We start from the raw sequence: 26,427 nt of genomic DNA on the forward strand, positions 1-26,427 counted from the left end.
AGATCCTAAGGCTGATTCAAGGTGGCAGTTCTTATTAGGAAAGAGATAAAAACTTCTTCTCTCCTCTTGGAGGTCATTGTTAGATTATTGAGTAATTCTTCAGTAGGTCCCTACAAAGCACCTTTATGTTTATTGATTGATGTATTGCATGCCATTTCCCTGTTCCAAGTTCATCATCTTCGATGCATTCCTTTAATTACTACAATTATCTACTGTGCTGTGGTAATTATCTAACCTCCCATTTATTACACAGAAATTTTGTTCTTCATTAGCAACCAATCAGAACTGTTTATAGTCAATAACCACATTTACTACTTTTAGACAAAAATGAGGCTGACAGTTTGGTTAAATGTACTTTTTGTTTCCACTAGGCTTTTAGTAATAGCATAATTCACTTATAGACTTTCATACCTTATTGGAAAAGAAAAAGGCAGAAATCTTCTAAATACATTTTCCTTGGGGCCATCTGCCCTGATTTGTTTCATATTGGTGTCCCTGAATTAATTCTGCATGGCCCAAAGAATGTAATATTCAGGTAGGACTCATCCCCAGGAGTAGAGACTAAGCAGACACAGGATTTCAGCTCACAAAGCTGTGAAGTCTGGTGTACACTTAGGAAACAACATGAATGAATGCCAGGGAGGCAGACAGCCAGCAGGTGTGGTGTGTTCTGCAAGCGAAATCCCTCTGTTCTGTGGTAGTGCTCAGGGACAGAGGACCTGCTTTCCCAAAGGAGGGCAGAGTATGTACTCAGTGAGGCCTGGTGAGATGAGGGGTCTGGGTCTTGACAGTCAGGAGGAATGTGCTTCACCAAAGAATAGCTAGACATAAGAAGTAGCCAAGGACAAGCATCCAGTCTTGGGTGTGACTGGAGTATCTATAGAAATGAATAATAACGATTTATGGTGTGCCAGAGTCTGCTGGCCTTCAGCTTTGGGGATTCGGTGTATACATTTACAGGTAAGAGGATTGAAAACTCCAAGAGATTAAACCATATTCCCAAGAGCCATCCTGACCTCTTAGTAGTCTACTTCCTCTTCCATTTACCCTGCAGCCCAACTCAACTACGGTCCTTGTATCAAGTTCTTTGGGAATTTTATTCCTGCAGTAGAATATATTACAGCTCCATATTGTGTCCCTTTGCCATGGAATAGGATAGCAAGTCCAGAAACAGCTTTTTCTGGGGGATATGTAAACCTTGTGCCGCCAAAGCTCTTAACATAAGCATTGCCTGGCGCACACACACACACACTTTTATACCCTAAATAGCAGAGACCTAGAAATGTTTGTCTACTTTTGCCAACATCTGACTGTGATTATCTTTAACCGCAGTCACACTTGTTTGTCTCTTAAAATAGCGTAGACTCTCCTGACAAGGCGGCTTCAAGCCATCACAGCCTTTCCAGAGTCCTGTCTGTGCTACCTGCCTTTAGGTAGCCTTGGCATCCAGGAGTTGATTTCTCTCTGAGAGTGGGCTGCAGGCCTGGCTGTATCTGATTTGTAAGAATAGATCCATCTAATTTTTCTTTTTCTTTGTGGTGCTGGGGATTAAACCCAAAATTTTATGCATGCCAGGCAAGCACTCTGCCTCTATGCTATATCTAGTCCAGTCAGTTTTTTACCTCCTACCCTCTCCAGAATGGATACTAGATGTTTTCAGGACTGGGCATATATGGAGCTCAGTGGCAGAGTGCTTGTCTGACCTGCTTAAGGTCCTAAATTCAATCTCTAGTACTGCCAAAAAAGAAAAAGATTGTATCTTTGCTTTGGGGTTGAGCTTCAGAGAAAATCTGTTCCCATATAGCAGTCTGTTGGGGTTCCTCTGCTTTAGCAAAAGTGGCTTCATTTTGGCTTTGAACTTGATGAAAGTAAAAGGAAGGAAATAAACAGAAATCTTATAGTTTCTATTTATGCCTCCCCTGAAACACATACACGCGCGCACACACATAACTCTCCAATATATCATCCTAAGTGAGGAACTACCAGACGAAGCCTCGTAGTCTTGTTTGAGAAGATTTTCTCAGAGCCTTCACTAAGATCAAGGAAATGAACATCACCTCTCGTGTGTGATGCTGCTGTAGACTTGAATGCCATCAGCCAGAGGTCCCTTTTCCGAAGCAACCAAGGTCTGCCTTATGGGTAGCAAACTAAAAATACCAGAGCAAGAGCTCTGAACCAAATGATGTCAGACTGCCTTCCCCTGTGTCCGGCTTGCCCCGTCGCTGGGCAGTGTTTCCAGAGTGGGGCATGGAGATCACCGACCTTTGAGTCCTGGCAGGAGACATTGTCAGTGCCACTGTTGGGCTGTTTCTCTTCTAGAACCACAAAGGTTGTTTCTCTATAACCTTGTGATAGCAGATTTCAAAGCCGAAGTACTTAATAGTGGAAACCTTGGGAGATGAAAGTTTCAAATGAGCTCATGAAAGCCCTATAAATATTTTTATGATCCTTAAAATAAATTATCCCATTAAGTAAAGAGAATGAGTGCCATGCAATTTCCATTCTGTTGGGTTAGACATATTTCAGACCTTTCCTAACTCAGATTTTGAACCAGATATTTTTAAATTCTTTGTCTGTATAGAGATAATAGGCACATTTAGATACTTTCACATCCTTGTGGGCTTTCATCCAAATGGGGTCGCAAACTGTGTGAGAGCATAGACTTCAGAGCCCACAGGCCTTCTGTTGAATACTGGCCCTATCATTTCCCGGCTCCATGACCCACCAGAAAGAACTTAACCCTGATTCACAATCACAGTAGTAAAATGGGACGGATATTAGCACCTATAGATCTGCAGTGTTCTAAATATTAGATAAGAATGGCAGTGAAAAGCTCAGCATGCCCAGAATGCTGTGTTCTCCACAAGGGATGGCATGTAGAAGATAACATAGGTAGCCGTGATGGTGACACCGCATTGTGAGGATGGTCACATAACACCATACCACTGAATTGTATACTTAACATTGGTTAAAATGGTGAGCTGTAAGGCATGTATAGTTAAACCACGACTTTTTAAAAATTGTACCCTTCAAAAAAGCTGAGTATGTGAAGGAGTCATTTACTAATGTATAAGAAATGGGAAGGAAGTTCATTGGATATGCTAAATTAAAGGGTTCTGAGATTTTTTTTACTTGCTTCTTTAACATTGTTTGGTTTTCCAAAATTTCTGTACTAAAGATCACTTTCATAAATAGAAAACAGTTATAAAAGCTTAAGTGGACAAGATCATAAAAAAGTAAAATAATAACAGACAACCCCCTACTACTGGGCAATCCTCAGGACTCTGTCCTGCCCCCCTGCGCCCCCACCTGCCCTAGTGTTTCCACCTGCCCTAGCGTTTCTGAGAAATGTTGGGCACAGGTCACAATTACAGCTTTTCTAGTCCTGGCCCCAAACTTACCCCTCCCGTAGTCAGTTAACTATGGCTCCAATGGCTACTTACTGGGAGAACTGGGTGGAACAATGTAGTTGGCTCCTCATGGCCTGCACACAAGGACTGAGGATGCCATTTCAGTTTGACTGGGAGTTTTGCACCGTAATTTGTAGGTGTCATGTGTTTGATAGAGCCCATGCTTTACCCACAGCAGTGTGATTTGTTAGAACTCTCAAGAGCAAAGCTGTTCTTGGATCTGTCTCCATGGCCACCCCTCCCTTCACATAGAAGTGAGGTTATCTCTCTCTTTCTCTCACACACACCTGAGACAGAGAGAGAAAGAGCAAGAGAGAGAGAAGGGTGGGCAAGAGAACTGTGATAAATGTTGTGTATATTGGTAAAGATGATAGTATTACAGAAACTTCATGGTCTCCTGTTTTTTTTTTTTTCCTGCAACGGGTAACTTTCCGAGTCTTTGATTTTTTTTTTCAGGTCACGTAAGTTTTTTATTTATGAGGTTATGAAGTACTTTTCTAATTTTGAAGTAAAAGACATGTGGGAAGTGCTATAAGCCAGATAAATCCTCTTTTCCTTGTGAGACTGGTAATTTTGGGGTGTCCATCTGAGTCCATGGGAATGGAAAGCATGACTTGCAGCTCACCTGTTCACAGTCACCAAACACACCTGTGAGGGTATCTTTGTGTTTGTCCACACATGACTCAGTTGGCATATATACATACACCCCAAAGTCAGGCAAGGAATACAAGGATTTTTACCCAATGCTAAGAGAATGTGCTATTTAAGTTGATTGATGAGAATATGGTACCCGTGACAGACACAACACCTTAACCAGAAGATCAAAGCTAATAACACTAGAAAATAACTCAGCTGACACCCTATGTCTCTGAGGTAATGCCTCATTTTAGGGCTCTTTCGATCTAAAATATATACTAAATCCAAGTATGAGTAAACATCTAGCAATCACAAACAGGGGGACCTCTGACAAAGTAGCATTCTTGTCCTTATTTTTTTAACATACAGGTAATGAAAGCACTGACCATTTTCTCTAAAAGACATTGGAATTGGTGACAGTTGAGTAGACTATCAGTGCTAAAGTTCTTTTTTTTTTTTTTTTTTTTTGGCCCACTGTACTGCGGATATGTAAGAGAATGTCCTCGCTTTAAGGAAACATACAGTGAATTACTTGGGAATCAGGAGGATCTTCTCTGTAACTTACTCTCAATTCAGAGGAAGAGAACAGAGAAAAAGCAAGTGGTCAACCTTAAGCATAAGGGTAGTTTATTATTTTTTTTCCCTTGGTACTGGATTTTGAACTCAGATCCTTAGGCTTGTTGGTAGGTGCTCTACTGCACCTGCCATGCTTCCAGCCCTTTTTATATTGGCTATTTTTGAGATGGGGTATCACTCCAGGCACACAATTGGACCACAGTTCTTCTGTTTCTCCCTTATTGGAGAAACTGGGATGACAGATGCATGCCACCACACCCAGCTTTTTCCAGAAGAAGTCTTGTAGACTTTTCTGCCCATGCTGACCCAAAATGACAATTCTCTGGGTCTCAGCTGCCTATGAAGCTGGATGACAGGAGCACATGTGCTCAGCTATTAGTGGAGATGCAGTGTTGATATACGGCTGTGGCTAGCCTGCAGTCATGATCTTCCTGACCACAGCCTCACAAGTAGCTAGGATTACAGAATCATGAGTGTCAGGCTTATAGGGGGATTCTATGTATTGGTCTTACAACTTTTCTCTAAGTATGAAATTATGTCAAAATAGAAAAATGTTGGAGAACTAATGGGGTTATTTACGATTCAAACCATGATGGGCTAGACAGTGAGGAGAAGCATAGGGGCACCTTCACATGAGGAGCACCAAGCTGAGCAATGCAAGACACTAAGCTCAGCCAGAAGCTCACACTGAGCCCATCTTATTTTTCTGCTACTTTTTCAAGCCAAGGACTGAGGAACTGGAGGATACTCACTTAGCATAGGTGTTTGGGAGAAGCGGAGCAAGGATAAGACTGCAGAGTCTCAAATTAGGTTAAGGTCAGAGACTCTGAACCTTCACATTTTCTTTCCCATCCTTCACAAAAAAATGCAGTTGACCAAAAAAGGACACTGAAAATAGGCACTTGACCTTCAAGCAGCTATTTCTTTCTCCAGATGGGCAGTTTTCCTCTTCTTTTTTCATTCTTCAGGTTCCCTAGGAGAATTTCCATTGCAGCATTTTAGTTAAGCAGCACTTAATTACAGTCTTAAGCTTTCCAGAGTCACCCCACAGCACCCCCATCCACCTCCATAATGAAGCCTGTGGGAGCTACCTTTAGGTAAGGTTACTACTGAAGGGCACATATCCACTAAATCCAGGGCAAGCTTTCCAGCAGCTTCAGGGCAGGCTTTGATGTGATGGCATATTAGCTTAGAATAACTGGACTGGACTGTAACTTATCTCCTGCTTTGACCTTCACAGCAGGTTGAGTTGGACTGACAACCCTGCTTGTCAATACACCATCCCCAGGAGTCTGATTCACCTTTAGCATTCCTGGACTTAGGTGGAATTATAACCAAGGCCATTGCCAACTGCACCATGTCCTAGAACATATCAATAGGAGTTTGGCAAATGCTGCCAAGTCCCCTCTAGGGTCAGCAGCTACATTTGCATATTGAAAATTTGATGAAGCCTTGCAGTAAAGAAACAGTTAACTTTAACTTATCTTTATTAAAAGGATACCACGGGCTGGGGATATGGCCTAGTGGCAAGAGCGCTTGCCTTGTATACATGAAGCCCTCGGTTCGATTCCCCAGCACCACATATACAGAAAATGGCGAGAAGTGGCGCCGTGGCTCAAGTGGCGGAGTGCTAGCCTTGAGCAAAAAGAAGCCAGGGACAGTGCTCAGGCCCTGAGTCCAAGGCCCAGGACTGGCAAAAAAAAAAAAAAAAAAAAAAAAAAAAAAAAAAGGATACCACCTAGCTGGGCACTGGTAGCTCAGGAAGCTGAGATCTGAGGATCTTCATTCAAAGCTAGCCCCGAGCACGAAAGTCCATGGGACTTTTCTCTCCAATTAACACACAAAAAAGCCTCAAGTGGAGGTATGGCTCAAGTGGTAGAGTACCAGCCTTGATCAGAAAAAGCTGAAGGATAGCACCTAAGTCCTGAGTTCAAGCCCCAGTATTGGCACACAACACATACACACAAAGAATAAAACAAACAAATGGATACCACCTAGAACATTGTAAGGAACCCAGGAAATATAGGCTTACACCAGTAGTTACACTTCTAAGTTTAAGAGTTGAGAACTTCACCAGCATTGACTTTTTCTTAGAGGTTTGGGGGCCTAAAAATATTCAGACTCCAATGATTTATCTTTTTTTTTCTCCTTAGCTATTATTCATCACTAGCTATTTAATGAGCAAAGAATATGTATTGGGGATACAAAGAATAAGGATAGCTCTGTCCTCTAGGACTTAGCTTAGAGAGGTAAAAAATAATGACAAGCATTTGTCAATGCCCCAGACTGGTACAAAAAGTACTGTCAGAGAAAAAGAAAACATATTACACTTAGTCATTTAAGAAGTCATAGGAGGGCAAGCAGAGAGCTGAAGGGTAATGTGAGCAATAAGAGATTCAATGTGATTGGTACTGTGACCTGAGCCTTTAGACTAAAGTAAAAGGAACATATAGAATAGGGGTTTTCAAACCATGACATACATCATAATTACCTGAAAAACTTGCTAACTCCAAGTGCTAGGCCAACCCATACCTTCCTCTCTCTCTGTGTGTGTGTGTGTGTGTGTGTGTGTGTGTGTGTGTGTGTGTGTGTGTGTGTGTGTACTGGAGCTCTTTGTGAGACTCTTTTTTTTTTTTTTTTTGCCAGTCCTGGAGCTTGAACTCAGGGTCTGAGCACTGTCTCTGGCCTCTTCGCTCAAGGCTAGCACTCTACTACTTGAGTCACAGCACCACTTCTGGCCTTTTCTATATATGTGGTGCTGAAGAACCAAACCCAGGGCTTCATGTATATGAGGCAAGCACTCTTGCCACTAGGCCATATTCTCAGCCCGTACTGGAGCTTTTTGAACTCTGGGCCTGGATGCTGTCCCTGAGCAGTTTTGCTCAAGGTTGTACCACTTGCTTGAGCCAGAACTCCAATTTCTGCTTTTTGATGGTTTATTGGAGATAAGAGTATAATGGAATTTCCTGACTAGGCTGGCTTAGAACCTGGTCTCCTAAGTAGCTAGGATTGCAGATGTGAGCAACTGGCGCCGGGTCCATAGCTTCTTATTTACTAATTCTGGAATAGGGCCCACGAATTTGCACTTATAACCAGGCTGCTGGTGATTGTAGCATTGCTCTCCTGGATCACTGTTTGAAAACTTTGGATTACCAAAGGAAGGGTGAGTTCTTGTCTGATCATGGAATAGCTACAATTTGCCGGCTGACAAGCTAGTTCTTTTTTTTTTTTTAAGTTTTTATTATAAAACTGATGTACAGAGAGGTTAGTTTCATACGTTAGGCATTGGATACATTACTTGTACTGTTTGTTACCTTGTCCCTCATACCCCCCTCCCCCCTCCCCCTTTCCCCCCTGAGGTGTTCCGTTCACTTACACCAAACAGTTTTGCAAGTATTGCTTTTGTTGTTGTTTCTCTTATTTTACCCTTTGTCTCTCAATTTTGGTATTCCCTTTGAATTTCCTAATTCTAATACCAGTACACACTGTTTCCCATACACTCAGATAAGATTACAGAGATAGTGTAGATACAATCACAAGAAGGTGATACACGAACATCATCAATAGTAGAAACTACAGATACACATGGGATGTTGAAAGTAGTTACAACTGTGATATAACAATCATTTCCATAAAATGGAGTTCATTTCACTTAGCATCATCTTATGTGATCATAAGGGTATAGCTTTTGGGCTCTTGAGATCCTCTGCTGTGACTTTTTTAGACCTGTGCTAATTATTCCCAATAAGGGAGACCATAGAGTCCATGTTTCTTTGGGTCTGGCTCACTTCACTTAGTATAATTTTTTCCAAGTCCTTCCATTTCCTTACAAATGGGGCAATGTCATTCTTTCTGATAGAGGCATAAAATTCCATTGTGTATATGTACCACATTTTCCTGATCCATTCGTCTACGGAGGGGCATCTGGGTTGGTTCCAGATTCTCGCTATGACAAATTGCACTGCAATGAACATTGTTGTGCTGGTGGCTTTACTGTGATTTTGTTTGTGGTTTTTTTGGATAAATACCCAAAAGTGGGGTTGCTGGGTCATAGGGGCGTTCTACATTTAGCCTTCTGAGGAATCTCCATACTGCTTGCCAGAGTGGCTGAACCAGTTGACAAGCTAGTTCTTATTGTCCAAATTTTGAACGGTGACTTGAACAAAAGGATGAGATTGCTCCAGTAGCAGTGTATCAAAAGAGAAGTAAGAAAAAAAAGTCCAGAGATGCTAGTGGCTCATACTCAGGAAGCCGAGATCTGAAGAAAGGGCCCACTAAGTAGAAGTGAACTAGGAAAGGCCAACACAAAGATGGTCTTAAGGTTCAGAGTGGTGTTTGTTTTCATACTCCTAGTTTCATGGGAAAGATCAGACACAAAAGTTCTAAATTCATAGAGTTTAGATGTATAAAAATTATAAAGACATGCAAAGTCTCAGTAAAGTAGTATGGTAAGAAACAATAGTTACTGAAGAGAAGAAACTCTAGAACTAAGCATAAGAGCTTTGGCATAACAAGCAGGAGGCAGGCGCTGGCAATGTGCCTTTATGACTTGGACATGACTAGGAAGTCAGAGAAGGACTATCCCAAGCCAAGGTCTGTGTGCCAAGTTTAGTCTAAAATTGCGGTAGGAGTAATTGCAAGGGCAACAAGTTTCCTAGTGTTAAGAAACTGGGTTTCTCTCCCCTCCCTCTCTCTCTCCTTCCCTCCCTCCCTTCCTCTCTCTCTTTCTCTCTCTCTCTTTCTCTCTTTCTTTCTCTCTCTCTCTTTCCTATTGCTATTACCATAGCAGCGTTCTTCATTCTCCAGCACCAAGTGGCCCAGGCACAAAGATGGCCAACCAGATGGCTGGCTGGGCAGCCAGCCATGCCAGGAACTGGTGGTACACAGCTGTGGAACCTCAGCCGAATATGCAACCAGGAGCTTGGCGTCCACAAACACTCCCCTCAAAGACTCACCAGGCTCATGTCCTCTTATTAATATTTACTCTGGGTCTTGTGCTGTCTGTACTTGCAAACCGACATGGATTTATATATTACTGCCATGAGAATTTTTCTCCCTTTCTCTCCATATATCCTTTGGTATATGTACAATTTCCAGTGTGATCAATACTAACCAAGAAGACAGGAATGTTAGGTCATATAATCTCTGCAGATGGATGTGTTGAAATGCATTTGTCCTACACAGGTCAAGCTATGGAAAGCAATACATGTGTGTTTGCAATTATTTCTATATCATTATAGCTAAAGTAAGACAAAAGAACAGGATTGGTTAAAAGACTGTATGACTATTGTATGGATATTAGGAATCCTTATGGTTTCTTTGATTACAGCCGTTAGAGTCAAACTTTACAATATAGTACTATGATTGAATACCAAGAAGACATAGATGTGTGGTTAATATAGAAAAACTAAGCCCCATATCGTTTAGCAAGTATGTGAAGTGATGTATTATGTAGAAGACATGGTTTGGGGGTTTGGTTAAATATAGTTGCTAAATTTTAGAAGAATGGATTGAAAATGAGTTTGTGTGTGTGTGTGTGTGTGTGTGTGTGTGCATGTATCTGTATTTATGTGTATACATGTGTGCACAATACTGGGGCTTGAATTCAGGGCCTGGATGCTGTCCCTGAGCTTTTTTGCTCAAGCCTAGCAGTCTACTACTTGAGCCATAGCTCTACTTCCAATTTTTTTCTTTTTTAAAAATTATTTTTAATTTAATTTTATTGTCAAGGTGATGTACAGAGAGGGGTTACAGTTATATATGTAAGGTAGTGAGTACATTTTTTGTCAAACTTGTTATCCCATACTTCCAGATTTTTGGTGATGATGATACGACTCTCATAAACTTTCTTGCCCTGACCATCTTTAAAGTGTGATCCTCATATCTGAGCCTCCTGAATGTCGAGGATTATAGGTATAAGCCATTGGCACCCAGGAAGTTTTCTGTTTCGAGTTGTGCCATTTAAACCAGTTTAGAAAACAGAAGAACAGCTTATCATGAATCTAGAGCTACCCTGCACATGGCCTGCTGACATATTAGCTTCCATATTGGCCTTTACCTGTTTTTCCCTGTGTATATCTCTTAAAATCCTTGGGATCTCCAAAGTGATAAGTGGCCTCCAAATAGTGGCTGGGAAGCCTTACAAGTTAGGGACTTCCAGTTCATCCCCAGACATCATTGGAAAGAGAGGTTAAAGTTGAATTGGCCATTGATCTGGTCAGTCATGCCTATGTCATAAAGCTCTATAAAATCTCCAAAGGGAGGCAGGATTCAGAGAGCATACACATGGCCAAATACAAACAAATTCTGGAAACTTCCAGCCCTTTCCCTCACATGTCCTATGCATCTCTTCATCTTTATCCTTTGTGATATCCTTTATAACAAACTGGCAAATGTGAAGTAAGTGTTCCTCTGAGTTCTTTAAACCATACTAGCAAACCCAGAGAGAGGATGAACTTGGGAGATTGTTTTCAGCACTGAAAATTTTATGTTATATGAATGATACATAAGCTTATATTTGAAACACTGAATAGACTAGATACACCTTCTTACAATAATTGTAAGAAGGAGGCTAAAGGAACACATTAGATGAGCACAGAGAAGTAAGATAAAATATATGTGCAAGGGAGTCTCTTGTTTGTTTTTTTTTTTTGCCTCTGCCACTATGTGCCTCAATTTGCTACAACACTCACTTTCTACTTCCTAAGATGAGAATCGTAATAAATACATCCTCCCTCCACTCAGAATGACTGAGTTACAAATCAGTCACTGAACTGTTCTTCTGGGAGAGATAATAGAACAAGCATTCAGAGAACTAATAGGAGCAATTTTCAAAGGATGGAATGTGCATTAGATTCCACTCTTTCTCCTAAGAAGCAGTTAACTTGGTAGATATTTCGAGTCTAAACATGTTGCATTGTTTTGGAAGGTTGGGAATTGGAACTCAGGCAGACACTTTATTTGAGCTATGCCCTATCCTGTTTTTTTTATAGCTATTTGTGAGATAAGGTCTTGCATTTTTGCCCAAGCTGCTTTTCCCTAGGCTGGTCTGAATCGTGGTCCTTCTAGATATACCTCCTATGTGGCTGGGGTGGCAGACCATGCCACCATACCCAGATTATTGGTCAGAAAGGGAGCTTATGAATCTTTTGCCCAGGCTGGTTTCAAACTGTGATCCTTCTAATCTCTGCCTCCCAAGTAGCTAGCATCACAGATGAGCCTCTGCACTGAGCATTCTTTTATAACCAGGTTCCATCTCAAGACAGAACACTAATTAGAGGGTGAATCAAAGGTCACTACCAACACTTAGATTCCCATTACCCATTCCCATTAAATGGCTCCAATTGTTTACCTAGAATAAACTGGAAACGACAATGTTGAGAATACTCTTGATTTTTAATTTTCTACTCTTGTGCTCTTACCATTAATTTACACAGAAAGCACAAAAGCAGAACCAGATGACAACATGGCAGGGGAAATAGTCATTCCAAATTTACATTTGTGAATCTCAATGCCAGGCTATAGAATAGAAAGCTTGGCCGTGCTTTGTTTGGTAGTGCAAGGCACAGCTAATGTGGCTAGGCCTCAGTTCTGCTGACACATGTGTGCTGATAAATCTACCTTTTAATGGCTCTGAGTCAGTAGAGCCTGGTGCATCCCAGGGGCCTGGTGAGTGAAAAATGTCGGCCACTTATCAGCAGACAGATAGCAGAGAGGCCTGCTTTTACTACCAGTGCTCCTGGAGATGTTTATCACTGGGCTCAGAGGACAAGAGTCCGACCCATACCAAACACTTCAGAAATAATATCAACATACCCCAGACCACAGCCAGCAAGGAATTTTCTGAGATAAGGTTACAACTTTGTCCTTAAAGGGATGCCAACCAAGGCAGCTGACCTCCAGCTATTCCCTGAGCAGAGCAACCCAGTAGGTTATTCTTCATACCAGGGAATTGGGGGAACTGAATTTTTATACTTCTAAAGGTAAATGTGCTTCTGTTGTTTTCCAGAGTTTCCACAAAGCGCTGACCCTCTCTGAGAAAGTCCCAGCAGGGTCAAGTCTGGCAACCCTGAGGCTGGTGCCTTCTAAGTCAGCCAGTGGGGAAGCTGGAGATCACTGCCTTGGCAGGCACATTTGTTCACTTAATTTCAGAATTCCCTTTCTTCTCTATTGGCCTTGTCTAAGCCCGAAGGCTAGACTGGAGCTCTTCAGTCAAAGTCTAGGGCAAAGTTATGTTAGGAAAAAGTGACTCAGTCTTTGAGTAGGTGTGAAAAGGCACTGAAATCTTTGTTTAAATACCTAGTCATGTGTTCGGTTTAAATATGGGTGTGCAAAGCGGCACTGTCCAGCCCCATTGGGGGTGTATGTTTGAGGTACCATTGGTCAGGGATTGTCCTGAGACCAAGGTGGCCATGAGAAGCATCATGAAGACATTCTCACCCAGACACTAGTGAAATTATTCGCTTTCAACTGTTCCACATTCGATGTGTTGTATTTGCTAAGCACAGCCCTCATGCAACCACGATTCCAAGCTTCTTCCCAGTAGTCAGCTGTGTACAGTTGCCAATTTGACTTACAAAATTAAAGAAAACACCTTCTTTGGGGCTGGGAATGAGGCCTAGTGGTAAAGTGCTGGCCTCATATACATGAAGCCCTGGGTTCAATTCCTCAGCACCACATATATAGGAAAAGACAGAAGTGGCGCTGTGGGTCAAGTGGTAGAGTGCTAGCCTTGAGCAAAAAGAAGCCATGGACAGTACTCAGGCCCTGAGTTTAAGCCCCAGGACTGGCCAAAAAAAAAAAAAAAAAAAGAAGGAAAGAAGAAAGAAAGAAAGAAAGAAAGAGAGAGAGAGAGAGAAAGAAAGAAAGAAAGAAAGAAAGAAAGAAAGAAAGAAAGAAAGAAAGAAAGAAAGAAAGAAAGAAAGAAAAAGAAAACACCTTCTTTTCATATCATTTCCCAGCAGACTCTCAACAGTTTATATTTCTCCAGTTTGTTATAAAAATTCTTACAAATCTCTCATTGTTCTTCCCATTAATTTTTATTTCATTCCAAAGGATCTGTCATGGGGCTGTTTAGCTTCTTTTTCAATTTCCCTGACTTTATGCTTTTGTTCCTGCTGACCCTCCCTTTGGGAATGCCTTCCCTCCTTTTCTGTTCAGCTACATATCTAATATTAAAGCTTTTCAGACCAGCCCTGCCCACTCTGAGCTGACCGTCCGCTGAACTCAGCTTACTTATCAGCCAGTCCTTACCAGTCTGTGGCTATTAATCACACATTACCTTATGAATTTATCTTATTGGTATGCTATCTTGCTATTTTGTTCTTTTTCTCTCCTTCTCCCTGCCTCTCTACTATTGTTTGTATGTGTGTGTCTAGACAGGGGTTTATGAAAGTAGGGTCCACATCTATACGTCTTTAGGACACCCTGCCTAGTAGGTGGCTCTATGACATTGTTTTTGGTCAGTAGTTCTTACCCAGTGTCTTGGTTTGTGTGGTGATGCCACTGTTTACTATGCAATTTCTGGAATTCTTAAGACCTTAACTTCCTTAACACTATTAGAATCAAGAACTGCACCCTCGAGCAACAAGAAAAAACATCTAACAGGGGTTTAATGAACTTCTTTCTGAATAACTCAAAGCTGTTTTTGTAAGCCAAAGTAGGCAGAGTCTAATTCTGGGTTCTGCAGAGTCTAATGGGTATTCAGATGTTAAAGATTTGGGAGAAATTTAATGAGGTTTGGCTTGGGTGCTGTTCTTGCATGCCCAGATCTGCCTCATGGCTTTCCTAGCCCCCTTGTGCCACCAGAACAGTGTGTCTTCCCTGTACTTGTTTGCTTTCAGTGCTATCCGTCACCCTACAATCAGAGAACTGAGCATAGACACAGAAATGAAAGGCCCAAAAGCAAGTCTTTCTGACTTGTATGTAGATCTCCTCATCCTTGGAGCTGCGTGTCCCTGGACAAATTTACTGGCTTCTCTAAGTCTGCATTTTCTCCCTGCCTACTACACTTCTTAATGGTGCTAGGGCTTGAACTCAGGCCTTGTGCTTGGTAGACTGGTAATCAAACACTTGAGCCACACTCCAGCTCTGCTTTTTGCTAGTTACTTTGGAGATGGAGTCTAGCAAACTTTTCTGCCTGGACTGGCCTTACATCACAGTCCTCCAGATCTCAACCTTCTGAGTAGCTAGTATTACAGGCATGAGCCAACAGCACTGCAGTTTCCTCTTTTAGATTAGCATAATAGACTCTCTTCATGGAGTTGTAGTGAGAGTGAAATAAAATGGTTCATGTAAAATGCTTAGCTTATTGTAAGCACATTACAGCATTGAAAATAGACAATAAATGGCATAACATCTTACAAACAATATGCTGATTTCTGCCATTTAAAAAAACAAAACAAACTCTCTTGATCTCTAATCACTATCCCTTTAAAACAAAACAAGAGTTCTCCATCTCCTTCCTCTCTCCCATTCTCTGAAACTCTGTCTAATCAGGCTTGGCCTACTCCATTCCACTACAGCTGCTTTTGTGCAAAGTCATCAGTGACTTCCATGTTGTTAAAGTTTAAGGCTTTATTCTTGGGTCAACCCTCTTGACCTATCAAGCATCATTTGACACAGCTGACCTCTCCATAAAACACTTCCCTTTATACAGCCTCCAGTACCCCTACTCATTACTTCTCCTACATTTCTGGCTGTTCCCTTGTCCTCCCATCTCCCTTAGAATCCTTGGATGTCTTCCTTTTCCCTCTTCATGTCCCTTGATGATGTTACCCAGCTTCTCAGCTCCCAACACCACTGCTACACTGCCATCCTTCCAGTTCCCTCCAGCTCACCATCTTTCCCCTCTGAGCTCCAGACTTAATAATAAGCTGATATGCACTTACATCTAATAGGACTCTCAAAGATGTCTGAAACTGAACTCCTATCTTCTCTCTCCAAAACTTGCTCCTCCTTATCTCAGGTATCTCATCCAAATATTGTTCAGGGTTAAAGCCAAATCTTCCTGGTTCTGCTTTATTCATAGCCCATGCACAGCCCGCGAGAAAACCCTATTGAGTCTGCTGTCAAAACACCCAAAATTTGATCTCTTAGCAGTTCCTGGGACTTCTCTCCTTCCAGCCACCGATCTTTACCTGGATTAGTATGATAGCTTCCTAGGCTATTTCTACTGGCCTCCATTCAAAACCAGAATGTTCTTGTTAGTTGTAAGGCAGATTGTTTACCTCTGGCACATCTTCCAGTGGGTTTCTGTCCAGATAAAAGCCGAAGGCATAATGCAAAAGCCGAAGGCATAATGCTGGCCACCTAGATCCAGTCCCAACTGCGTCTTGAACTTTCCTCCCTTACCACTGTTCACCTTGATCCCTCCACTGAAGCCACCCCTGTCATACCCTGGTCCTGCCCTGGGATCTTTGTGTTTGCTCTTCTTTTGCCTTCCTGCAATGCCATCTGCAAGATGGACACCTGGTTTCTTCTTCACCATTCAATCTATGCTCAAATATCAAGTTGTGAGACATTCCCTGATCTACTTAACTTGCACCCTCTATTCCTACTGCCTTGCCCCACTTTATTTTTTAGCTAGCTTTTTTGTTTTGTAACACTTACCATTTTAGTTATGTTGTTACTCTAGTCTGTTATACATGTTTTCCACCAGAATATAAACTCTGTGGAAGCAGGAGGTCTCCCACCCCCTCCTTTATCCCCATAGTTCCTGGAATGGTTCCTCATTTGTTAAAAGTTGACTGAGCATCAGCTATTATCGGTCTATATATCGGCATACTTGTCCTCCTTATTACCTGTGTGCTGGCTTCTGGGGATGGAGCTGTCTGACTCCTTGCCAGTTGCCTCTGACATGGCTGTGTTTGTCTGTGCTTCCTCCTCAGATGCATATTCTCATTCTTCTAATGAAAATGGAGGCAAATCAGAGTCCGTGGCCAACTTGCAGACTCAGTCCTCCCTGAACTCCATCCACAGTTCCCCGGGTCCGAAGCGCTCCACCAACACCCTTAAAAAGTGGCTGACGAGTCCCGTGCGTCGGCTCAACAGCGGGAAAGCAGATGGAAACATCAAAAAGCAGAAGAAAGTGCGTGATGGTCGGAAGAGCTTCGACTTGGGATCTCCCAAACCTGGGGATGAGACAACCCCACAGGGAGACAGTGCTGATGAGGTACTTGCCACAGTCCCAGAGGGCCCCTCCATCCAGAGGGGACCCTTGACATGCCTGTCACAGTCAGTCTGTAGTCTTCAGTAATCTGTCATCTTGAGCCTCAGTGATTTGAGTTCTTTTTACTCGAGATTTTGGCTGGTTTGATATGTGACCAATTCAGAGACTGACCGACACCTAGAATATCCAGCAGGTAGAAACCCACGTTACCAGATTTGGAGATAGTGGGCTGACCTGAGAGGAGGCAGGTGGTCACTGGCCTCTACTAAAGACTACAGCAAAACCAGCCAGACCTGCTCAGACTGAAAATCAGAGAATGGAGACCATTTCACTCTGAAAACAGAAAACTGAGCTGGGTTCAACTGTCTGGAACAGTGCTGCATGTAGGACTCTGTAGCTGGGTGCTAGTGGTTCAGGCTTGTAATCCTAACTACCCAGGAATCTGAGATCTAAGGATTGTACTTTGAAGCCACCCAGAATGGGAAAGTCCATGAGACTCTTTCCTCCAATTAACTAGCAAAAAGAAACAAAACAAGAAGTAAAGGTGTGGCTCAAGTAGTAGAGCACCAGCCTTCAAGGAAAAAAAGCTCCAGGATAGTGTTCAGGGTTTGAGTTCAAACCCTAGTACTGGCACAAAAAGGGAAAACAAAAGTGCTACAGAAGGGACAACTATGAAGAACGGACAAAGATCACTTTAGGCAAGGACTCAGCTCAGTGCGGAACTTTAGTGGAGTATCCAGTGGTAAACTAGCCCATACTCATACTGAAAGGGTCTGGGCATCTGCTCTCACATCAGAGACCTAGTGTTAGCCGCCACGTTAAGCTGGACGATCTTATGAAGCTGAGATTCTATAATCAAAATATAGGGGGTACATTCAGAGGAATGAGATAAATCTTTTATTTACATAACTTACCTACTCGAATCACCGAAGCTGACCAACATTCCCATTTATGTAACCAGATTCACTCTTTTTGGAATGTTATGCCACCAGTCATTCCTGCCTCTGGGACTGACATAAGAGTCTGGTGTCATTTGCATTGTGGTTTAACAGCCATTCAGAAAATTTAAGAGGAATGACTACCCTTTTAGCTTTCTCTCTTTTTATCAGTAAGATAAATGTTTTGTTTTTTATTTTTACAGAGGGTATTTGCCACCATTTGGTTCCCATTGTCCTTTGATAAGCAGGCATACCCATATTACAAAGAAACCAAAGCTGAAAAGATAGCACCTCTCTTACTATATGAAACAGTAACTAATGCCATTCTTTTGTTCCAGAAGAGCAAGAAAGGTTGGGGTGAAGATGAGCCAGATGAAGAATCTCACACACCTCTCCCTCCGCCCATGAAGATCTTTGACAATGACCCCACACAGGACGAGATGGTAGGGCCTCTGCAATGTATAAAGCCTGCTGTTTCATTTTTTGTATGTGAGATGGGGGTTGGAGACACTCTCTCCCTCACTACCTTACCCCTATGTTACTCCACAGTCATGTAGAGTTTGTGTTTGGTAGGTCTTCTCCTTCAATTCTGGAGCTCAATTCTGGAGTTCTGGGCAGTGTACGGTCATGTGTAGAATTTTTTTTTTTTTTTGGCCAGTCCTGGGGCTTGAACTCAGGGCCTGGGTGCCGTTCCAGAGCTTCTTTTGCTCCAGGCCAGCACTATACCACTTGAGCCACAGCGCCACTTTCAGCGTTTTCTGTTTATGTGGTACTGAGGATTCAAACCCAGGGATTCATGCATGCTAGGCAAGCCCTCTACCATTAAGCCACAGTCCCAGCCCATGTGGAATTCTTAAAATAAGACTCTGCCCACTTTAAGAATTAACTTTTCCTGTTGATAAAGGGAAATGGTTCTTTCTTGGGAGGCGGCAGATCTTGAAAGGAACTGTCTCAAAAAGAAATTTGTGATGGTTCCAGGCAGCAATGATTTTGTTATACTTCACTGTAAAACTGGATTTTAGTTGTCTCTGTCTTCTTAACTCTAAAATGTCATCACTGTGATTTCCAGTCAAGCCCCATGCTGTTAAAACCTGGTGAATCCCAGCATGTGGCCCAGGCGCCAATAGGAGGAGGTTATTGTCAAGGATGGGCAAGTGTAACATGTAGCAGAAAACACACTGCAGAGCTCAGTGCCTTGCATCTCCTGGTGATCCTCAGGACTGCTCACATGCAGCAGCAGCTCAGGTTGGATCGCACTGCCCAATAGTCCTGACTCCCAACACACTGACTGGAAGCCTCCACCTGCTGACGCGGTATTGTCCATCCCTTGCCTTCCTTGCAGTCATGCCCTGTCCTCTTGTTGTTCTTGCCTTCTTACAGTGTGGTCAGAACTCTTAGACTCTGGACATGGAGTATTCGGTTATCCTTCGCGCTTTGTTTCAGAGTGTCATTTGTGGTGGTGACAGTGGCTTGCCCTGCCATCTGTTGGACTCCCCCAGTGCCCTGAGACCTTGCAGTGGGCAGGGGAGCCTCCTTCCACCACATGAAGGCAGGCATTGAGCCTTCATAATGCCACCTACATGCCAAGTCCAAGGCACTGTCTGCGCAAGACTCTGCCATTTGGGGTTTCTTCTCATTATTCTAATTCTGTCTGCTTTGCATTTAATTTTTAACCCACAGCTATTTTTCAAGGTCATCTTCTGTCCAAGTTAGAGGGTCAGTCCAGGGTAGGACAGTGACTAAGATGTGGCAACTTCCTCCACCATGCATTTTAGCCATATGAAATACATGATTGGGGCCTTTTCCTAAGGTGATGTTGGAGCCCAGGTCGCTCCATGTCCAGATCTCTAGCTCTTGGGGCAGAGAAGAAAAGCAGTAGAAAGTGTGACATTATGCTCATCCTGGATTCCCAAAGGCAGACATGCCCACACTGCCACCTTGATGGGAATGCAAACCAGCCTGCTGAATTCCCCAAGGCCTTCCTGGTGAAACATGTCAACAGTGAGCATGCGTGTGGAAACTCTTCTGTCCCACAGTCTGCTGCGCCACATAGCAGAGAGACCAGCTTTTATAAGATAGGAAAGGTCATGGCCCTCTCCTGTGAGGTCCCTCAAACACAGCTTGTTTGGGGAAAATGGGTGCTGTATTACATCTGGGTAATTTTGAACTTTTTTTGCCAGCCAGAAATAGGAGAGTGGCAGTACTCTTTTGTTGAACACATGAACTCTCTTTCCTCAGACCAGCTTGTTTGATATGGGTACACTTGCTACTTCAGAATATTTGGGGTTAGGATGAGCCTCAGAACATCTAACAAATGGAGGTGGTATTATAAAAAACTATTTTACGACAGTGTGAAATGAACTTGTTAAAAAGGTCATCCGTTGTAATGTCACGTGGTTGTCTTAGTTCTCTGTGTTTGCTACTAATCTCTGTTAATGTGTATAGATATTTTACAACTACTATATGCATATAATGTGTTCAATGCTCTACTACCATTTCCTAGAATCCCAGTGATTTTACATTTGTAACTATCATTCTAATGGCTAGAGAACATTTTACTGGATGTTTTGTTGTTTGGCCTGCCCCTTCGTGGGACATCTTAGTAGACTGTTCCCAGTCTTTGCTCCTCTGAATAATAACTCTGTAGATCACTGTGTACATACATTTGTTCTTTTGATGTGAGTTCTTGGAATGTGTTCCCAGGAATAACATTACTAGATCGAAAAGGGTCATTTAGTGTTCCAAATTAGGAATTTTTTTCCTCTATCCTCCAGGAGGAAAAAGATATTGTTATCTCTTTCTTAATTGCATTTATTTGGTTTTCCCCCATCTTAGACCTAAAAAAAAAAAGGTATTTTATAGCCAAGTCTTAAAAACAAGACAAAACAAAAAAACCCTTAGGTTTCCCTTTTGAAACTCTTCTAATCTAAGGGAGAAAGTTGAAGTCAGGACAAGGCCAGGGCATTGGGCTTTCACTTGCACCCAGAGTAGTTACACCTGTGCCCCAGCCTGGGAACACTGCTGCCCTGCCCTGTTCTGACTCTTTGGGGTCAAAGCACACCCAAGTGCTTGCAGGGTTAGCCCTTCCCTCCCTGCCACTTCTCAGGTGGGAAGAGACAGGAACAAACAAATGAACAGAGAAACAATTTCCTCCAGTGAATGGGGATCCCCAAACCATTAAACCGTGATATGAACAAGTCCTACTGCTGGCACAAGGGGAAGAGGGACACAGGGAGACTGTCTGTACCTGAGCCTCCTTTTACTGTGAGCAGGGTAGCCCTGGGTACCACAGTATGTGCTGTGCAGCTCCTGCCAAAGCCTTTTATTGCCTTCCAGAGTTCCAACTGGAGGACCTTAGCTATGTTTTGTGGAGGGGTGTGTATGTGTGTGTGTGTGTGTGTGTGTGTGTGTGTGCATGCGTGTGTGTGCATGCGTGCGTTTGTGTATGTGTGTGTAAGACAGTGAGAGGGAGGAAGTAAGGAGATGGGGTATCTAGCTTGCTGGGCTCTAAGTGTTATACCTCCAGCCTTTTTGCTTGACACACAGGAAAGACCCGTATCTAAGGCTACAAGGACTTCTTTGAACACTCCTGAAGCTATTCCACCCCCTGGAATAGCAGTGGGCATCCCATGGTGACTGCAACCATATTCATCTACAGAGTAGTCAGTCACTATCCTTCAGTCATTAGGTGCAGCCCTTGCCTATTGGCCTCCAGAGACTGAAGGCCCCTCCCCAGAGGTCTACCTAAGAAGATCCCAGGCCCATCCACGCTTTGCTGCTGGCCAAAATTTCTGACAAGGGATCTGGCAGGCTTGTCCACACCTCCTACCCTCCATCTTCCTCTGTTGTCTCTTCCCTTTAAATACAGAGCTGCATGCACTTCCCTGGTCTGCCTTCAGCTTTGGACTTTCGTTTTGCTTCCTCATGGCTGTTCCTCACTCCTGGCTAATCTGCTTTTCCTTTGCTGTCCAATGTCTTACAGTCCTCCTCTTTGCTAGCAGCCCGGCAGGCTACCACAGAAGTACCGACTGCTGCAGACCTTGTCAGTGCAATAGAAAAGTTGGTCAAAAGCAAGCTGGTAAGTGGGGGTCCTGGAGACAGTGCTCTATGTGTCTCACCTCCATACGCCTCTCAGGACTCTGCCATGTTCTCACTTTCACCTATTCCTTCTGTACAACTATTTCTAGTAATGGTGGTTTCTAAAGAGTTGTGACCCAAAGTCCTTTATGGCTTTGAAAATCATCATGAGGAATTCATAGCCCTATTGGGAAGCTGTGTTATTGATTTAAAAAATGGAGGGGAGTATCCAAGATAAACTAGCCCCAACATAAGCCCAGTCCACCAGTCCCCAGACAAGTGACATTTGGTCAGTGAGTGTGTCTGATTGCTCCAAAGCTAGTACCCTGTGCTACTGACCAACACCTGGATTGGATCTTTGAATCATTTGGTGATTTTTGGAGGTCATCTTCTAGCTGGTACAGTCCTACAAAATTAGACTGATGACTGTCAAAAGGAATGGGCAAAAAACATGTGGATACTTAAACACAAGAAATCAAGGAGCACAGGATATGTCTCCATCACAGGAGGAAAAAGTAAACATAAGTCATCCATATCCGCTCTGTACTATAACTGTCTCATCAGTGAATCACCCCATTGGAGGGGAGAGCAGTAAGTCGAGCTGGCTCAGAACTGTGACATAGTACTGATAAGAGAGCTCCTGATTGGACAGCTCATCTGGATAGAAAGGCCCCACTAGTCCTATGTCTTTGTATCTAAGTGTATCGCTCTAAGATGACAATATGAAACTTTTCTTTTCTTTCTCATCCATGTCACCAGTTGAGAAGCACAGCCATTTATCCTAACGAGAACATTAGGATTTGTCCTAATGTCTATGCTTCTTCTGCCAGACTTCCATGGGAAGTCTTGTTAACACATTGCCATTTCAGTCCTTCTCCCCTGGCTGGGGGCTATGGCTCAAGTGGTAGCTGCTAAGCCCAAGGCCTGAGTTCAAACCCCAGTACTAATAGAGAGAAAGAGAGAGAGTGCCCACTCTTTCCACTTGGCACAGCAATTAGAGGTAAATTATAGGCCGTCTCTAGGACAAGCTGCCTGATCATTTAGATTCCAGTAACTCCTTTTTAGAAATTCCAGCTTATAATGTAATACATATGCAGTTGTTATTTTCCTTCCCAATTGAAAAACAAAAAAAAACTGAGCCAGGTGCCCATGTTCACACCTGTAATCCTAGCTACTCAGGAGGCTGAGATCTGAACACTGTGGTTTGAAGCCAGAGCAGAAAGTCCATGAAACTCTATCTTCAATTAACAGCAATAACAACAAAAGCCAGAAATTGAGCTATGGCTCAAGTAATAAGAGTGCCAATATTGAGCAAAAGAGCTAAGAGACAGCTCCCATGTCCTGAGATCAAGCCTCAGTACTGGCACTAAAAACAAACCGATGAGTTTAGTAACTAATGTCTTGGAGGCTGTCCATTTTTCTGCCATCTCTCTCTGCCTTCCTAGCAGGAGTTTAAGTGCTCTTGTGGATACTTACAGTAACTTTACAAAGGATCACATTTGCCTTTCCTCCCGTTCAGCTTGCCACCCCATTTCTCTGGGACATTCTGCCTTTTATTTTTGTTTATCTAGTATACAATGGTCCTTCAATGTCCCTCTTAAATCTCATCTCTCCACAAGGGCTTCCTGGCTAACCCAGGCCAAATTTTCTCTGAAAACCTCAATTACTAAAGTAACGTGCTATCTGGGACAGCTCTTAGGTGTCTCTCTTGTGATGGACTTTGAACTTAGGGCCTCACACTTCTTAGGCCTACACTTCTACTTACTTGAGTTTTACCTCCAACCCTGTGTCTCAGTGTTTATTTCTGACATAGGATCTGTTTCCGCCTGCTGGGATCACAAGCACATCCATCATAGCTTCCCTCCAGGGAGGGGAGTCTCATAAATGTTTCTGCCCATGTTGGCCTGGGAACTTGATACTCCCAATCTCAACCATCTCCCATGTAGTTTGGGATAACAGGCATGTGCCACTTCATCCAGCTATGGATTGAGAAGGGGGTCTCTTGAACTTTTCTGCTCAGACTGGCCTTAAACTACAATCCCCCTGCTTTCAGCCTCTCAAGTAGTTAGGATACAGGCATGAGCCACTAGCACCCAGCCTCTTACAGTATCTTCATGTTTTCACTTACAATCTTGTCTCCCCAGATATACACCCAGATGTGTGTATATGTATATCTATATGTACATATATATGTGTGTGTGCCAATTAGGACATTATTGTTTCCTCCATTCATATATAGGAACCTATTACACTTAATGGGCTGCTCATAGACATTTGTTTTCTAAAGTCCGTATTTGTTTATATTGTAGGTTACCTTTCTCCTACTACTATTGCTGGCCTTTGTGCTGTTAAAAATCTCTTTCACCCTTTGTGTGACCAGTGGTTTGGGTGATCAATGGATCTAGCATTAAATGTGTGAGCAAGGATGTTAAGACAATCCCTAAGAGTGAATTTCCCAGAGAAGAGGGTGTGGGAAGGAGCACTAGATCCCAACAGGCTCTCAGTAAATGGGTAGGGAAAGACTCTCCTTTCTTGGTGAGTTTACCATAATAAGGGCTATCACTTCTCCCACCAATAATTACTTCTTGAGGACATACTGTGAGCCTAGAATTATAGAGATTTCTTTGGCTTAAAATATAAAACCAAGTTCATATGAAGAAAAAAAATGTAAGGGAACAGTGGTTTGGTTTCTTAGAATTTTCTCACCAAAATTCAATTCCTTTTCCTTGTCTCTTCTTTCCCGTCCCTCCCACCCCACCGTAGGACAGCAATAAACAACAGTAAACTGGGACTGTGTCAGAAATGTTTGAGAACACTAAGTTGCATATTTTTTCCTCAAAGCTCTTACTCCTTATTCTTCATCAGCTTTTTGGCTGAGGAGAAAAGAGCTAAACCCCATAAAAAGTTCTGGAATATTTATTTGACCAAGTACAACAGTAGGATGTTGTCATATAGCCAGTAGCATCATAGACTGTTTTAATGGAGTACAATGTACAGGTCAAGAGCAGTAATGGCTCTATTGTACTAAAGCTGTTCAGACCATACCTGCCATGAGTTGTGTGTGAGTAACACATTTATTCTCCATGTGCTGTAATAGAACATTCTTGAAAGAACTAGAAGAGCCCCATAGAAAGTAACCAGTACCATGTGATCTTTGTCACTTGAGTGAAAGTTGAAGGAAAGCATAGGAGAGCTATCTTCTGATAACTGAAGTCGTGCAATGGGAATATAGGATTGGTCTGACTCTTGCTCCAGAGGGCAGAATCTAGACCTGTGAGCAAGGAGTTCTCATAGTGTAGAATAAGGAAGAACTAACAAGAGTCCTTTTATATAGAATTTGATTCTATTTTACAGAAACAACCAGTATGCTTGGGATTTTGTCTAAATTCTTTCTGCTTTCTCTGTTGGTTGCTCATCAAATTCTGAACGCAGAATCCGTTTGGTCTTTGATCTTCACCCACGTTCACATGTGTCCCCAGCACTATCTAGCTATATGTCTATTGTGGAACCAAGGTCTCAGCCGCGGTGGTGTCTTCCCCAACCCCTCAAGAGTTGCTATTGGAGAATAAAATTAGGGTCCTTAGGCTCACCTTCAGTGCAGCTAAAGCGCTGGAGACCTTCCACTTCATTGAGTAAGTCCTTTTCTGGACATAATTTAATGGACCTTTGCATTCTCACCTGCTGGCCTTGATCTTTAACCAGTGCATTTGTTTACTAAGGGAAGATGCTTTAAAAAATTAAGCCTAACACCAGTGGCTCACACCTTATAATCCTGCCTACTCAAGACACTGAGATCTGAGGACCACAGTTCAAAACCAGCCCAGAAACGAAAATCCGTGAGACTCTTATCTCCAATAAACTACTCAGAAAAAGCTGGAAGTGGTGCTGTGGCTCAAATGGTAGAGCACTAGCTTTGAGCACAAAGAGGCTCAAAGATAGCACCCAGGTCCTGAGTTCAAGACCAGCCCTCCCTCCAAAAAAAACCCCTCAAACCCTGATGGGTATAGTGGCTCATATCTGTAATCCTAGCTATTCAGGGGACAGATCATGGTTCAAAGCCAGCCTGGGCAAAAAAGTTCATAAGACTTTTATCACCAATTAACTAGCAAAAAGCCAAGAGTAGAGCTGTGGCTCAAGTGACAGAGTGCTAGCCTTGAGTGAAAAAGCCCAAGGACAGTGTCAAGGCTATGAGTTCAGGCCCCCACCACCCCCCAAAAAAGAAGATGCTCTCAGAAAGCTAACTTAGTTTTCCTTGTCTTTCTATTAAGGTATTGGCTTTAACAATGGGCCAGAAAAAAGGGCTCCCTCTGATTTCCCCCATGTGACTTGGTTTTTGTTTGTTTGTGTTTATTTTTTACTTGGGGTTGCTTTTGGATTTGTATATGTATATATGTTTGTTTGAGACAGGATCTCACTGTATAGTCCAGGCAGACCTAAGCTTACTGTTTCTCCCTCAGCCTCTTGAATGTGGAAATCACAAGTGTGCACCACCACACCTGTATAAATTTAAATAAAGCTTTTTCTAGACCTGTATATGGCTTTTACTGACAGTGAACTTGGAAAGAATCCAAAGGCCTGGGTTTCAATTCTTCTGCTGCTGCTAACAATCCTGGGAAAGTGA

The 26,427-nt window shown here is 42.8% G+C and overlaps 1 protein-coding gene across 4 annotated transcripts in view; it reads left to right on the forward strand.

Moving 5' to 3' along the window:
• LOC125351788 (kalirin-like) overlaps positions 1-26,427 on the forward strand; it is a 100,988-nt gene that overhangs the window by 12,997 nt on the left and 61,564 nt on the right. Inside the window, exons 2-4 of one of the 4 annotated variants that reach the window (XM_048346796.1) lie at positions 16,511-16,794; positions 18,068-18,172; positions 21,712-21,807. In XM_048346796.1, coding sequence (XP_048202753.1) covers positions 16,511-16,794; positions 18,068-18,172; positions 21,712-21,807 — 485 coding nt within the window. The remainder of the gene's footprint in view (positions 1-16,510; positions 16,795-18,067; positions 18,173-21,711; positions 21,808-26,427) is intronic. The other 3 variants (XM_048346797.1, XM_048346793.1, XM_048346795.1) reach the window with 3 other exon arrangements.

Source organism: Perognathus longimembris, chromosome 5 (assembly GCF_023159225.1).
Source record: "Perognathus longimembris pacificus isolate PPM17 chromosome 5, ASM2315922v1, whole genome shotgun sequence".
Lineage (NCBI taxonomy): Eukaryota > Metazoa > Chordata > Mammalia > Rodentia > Heteromyidae > Perognathus > Perognathus longimembris.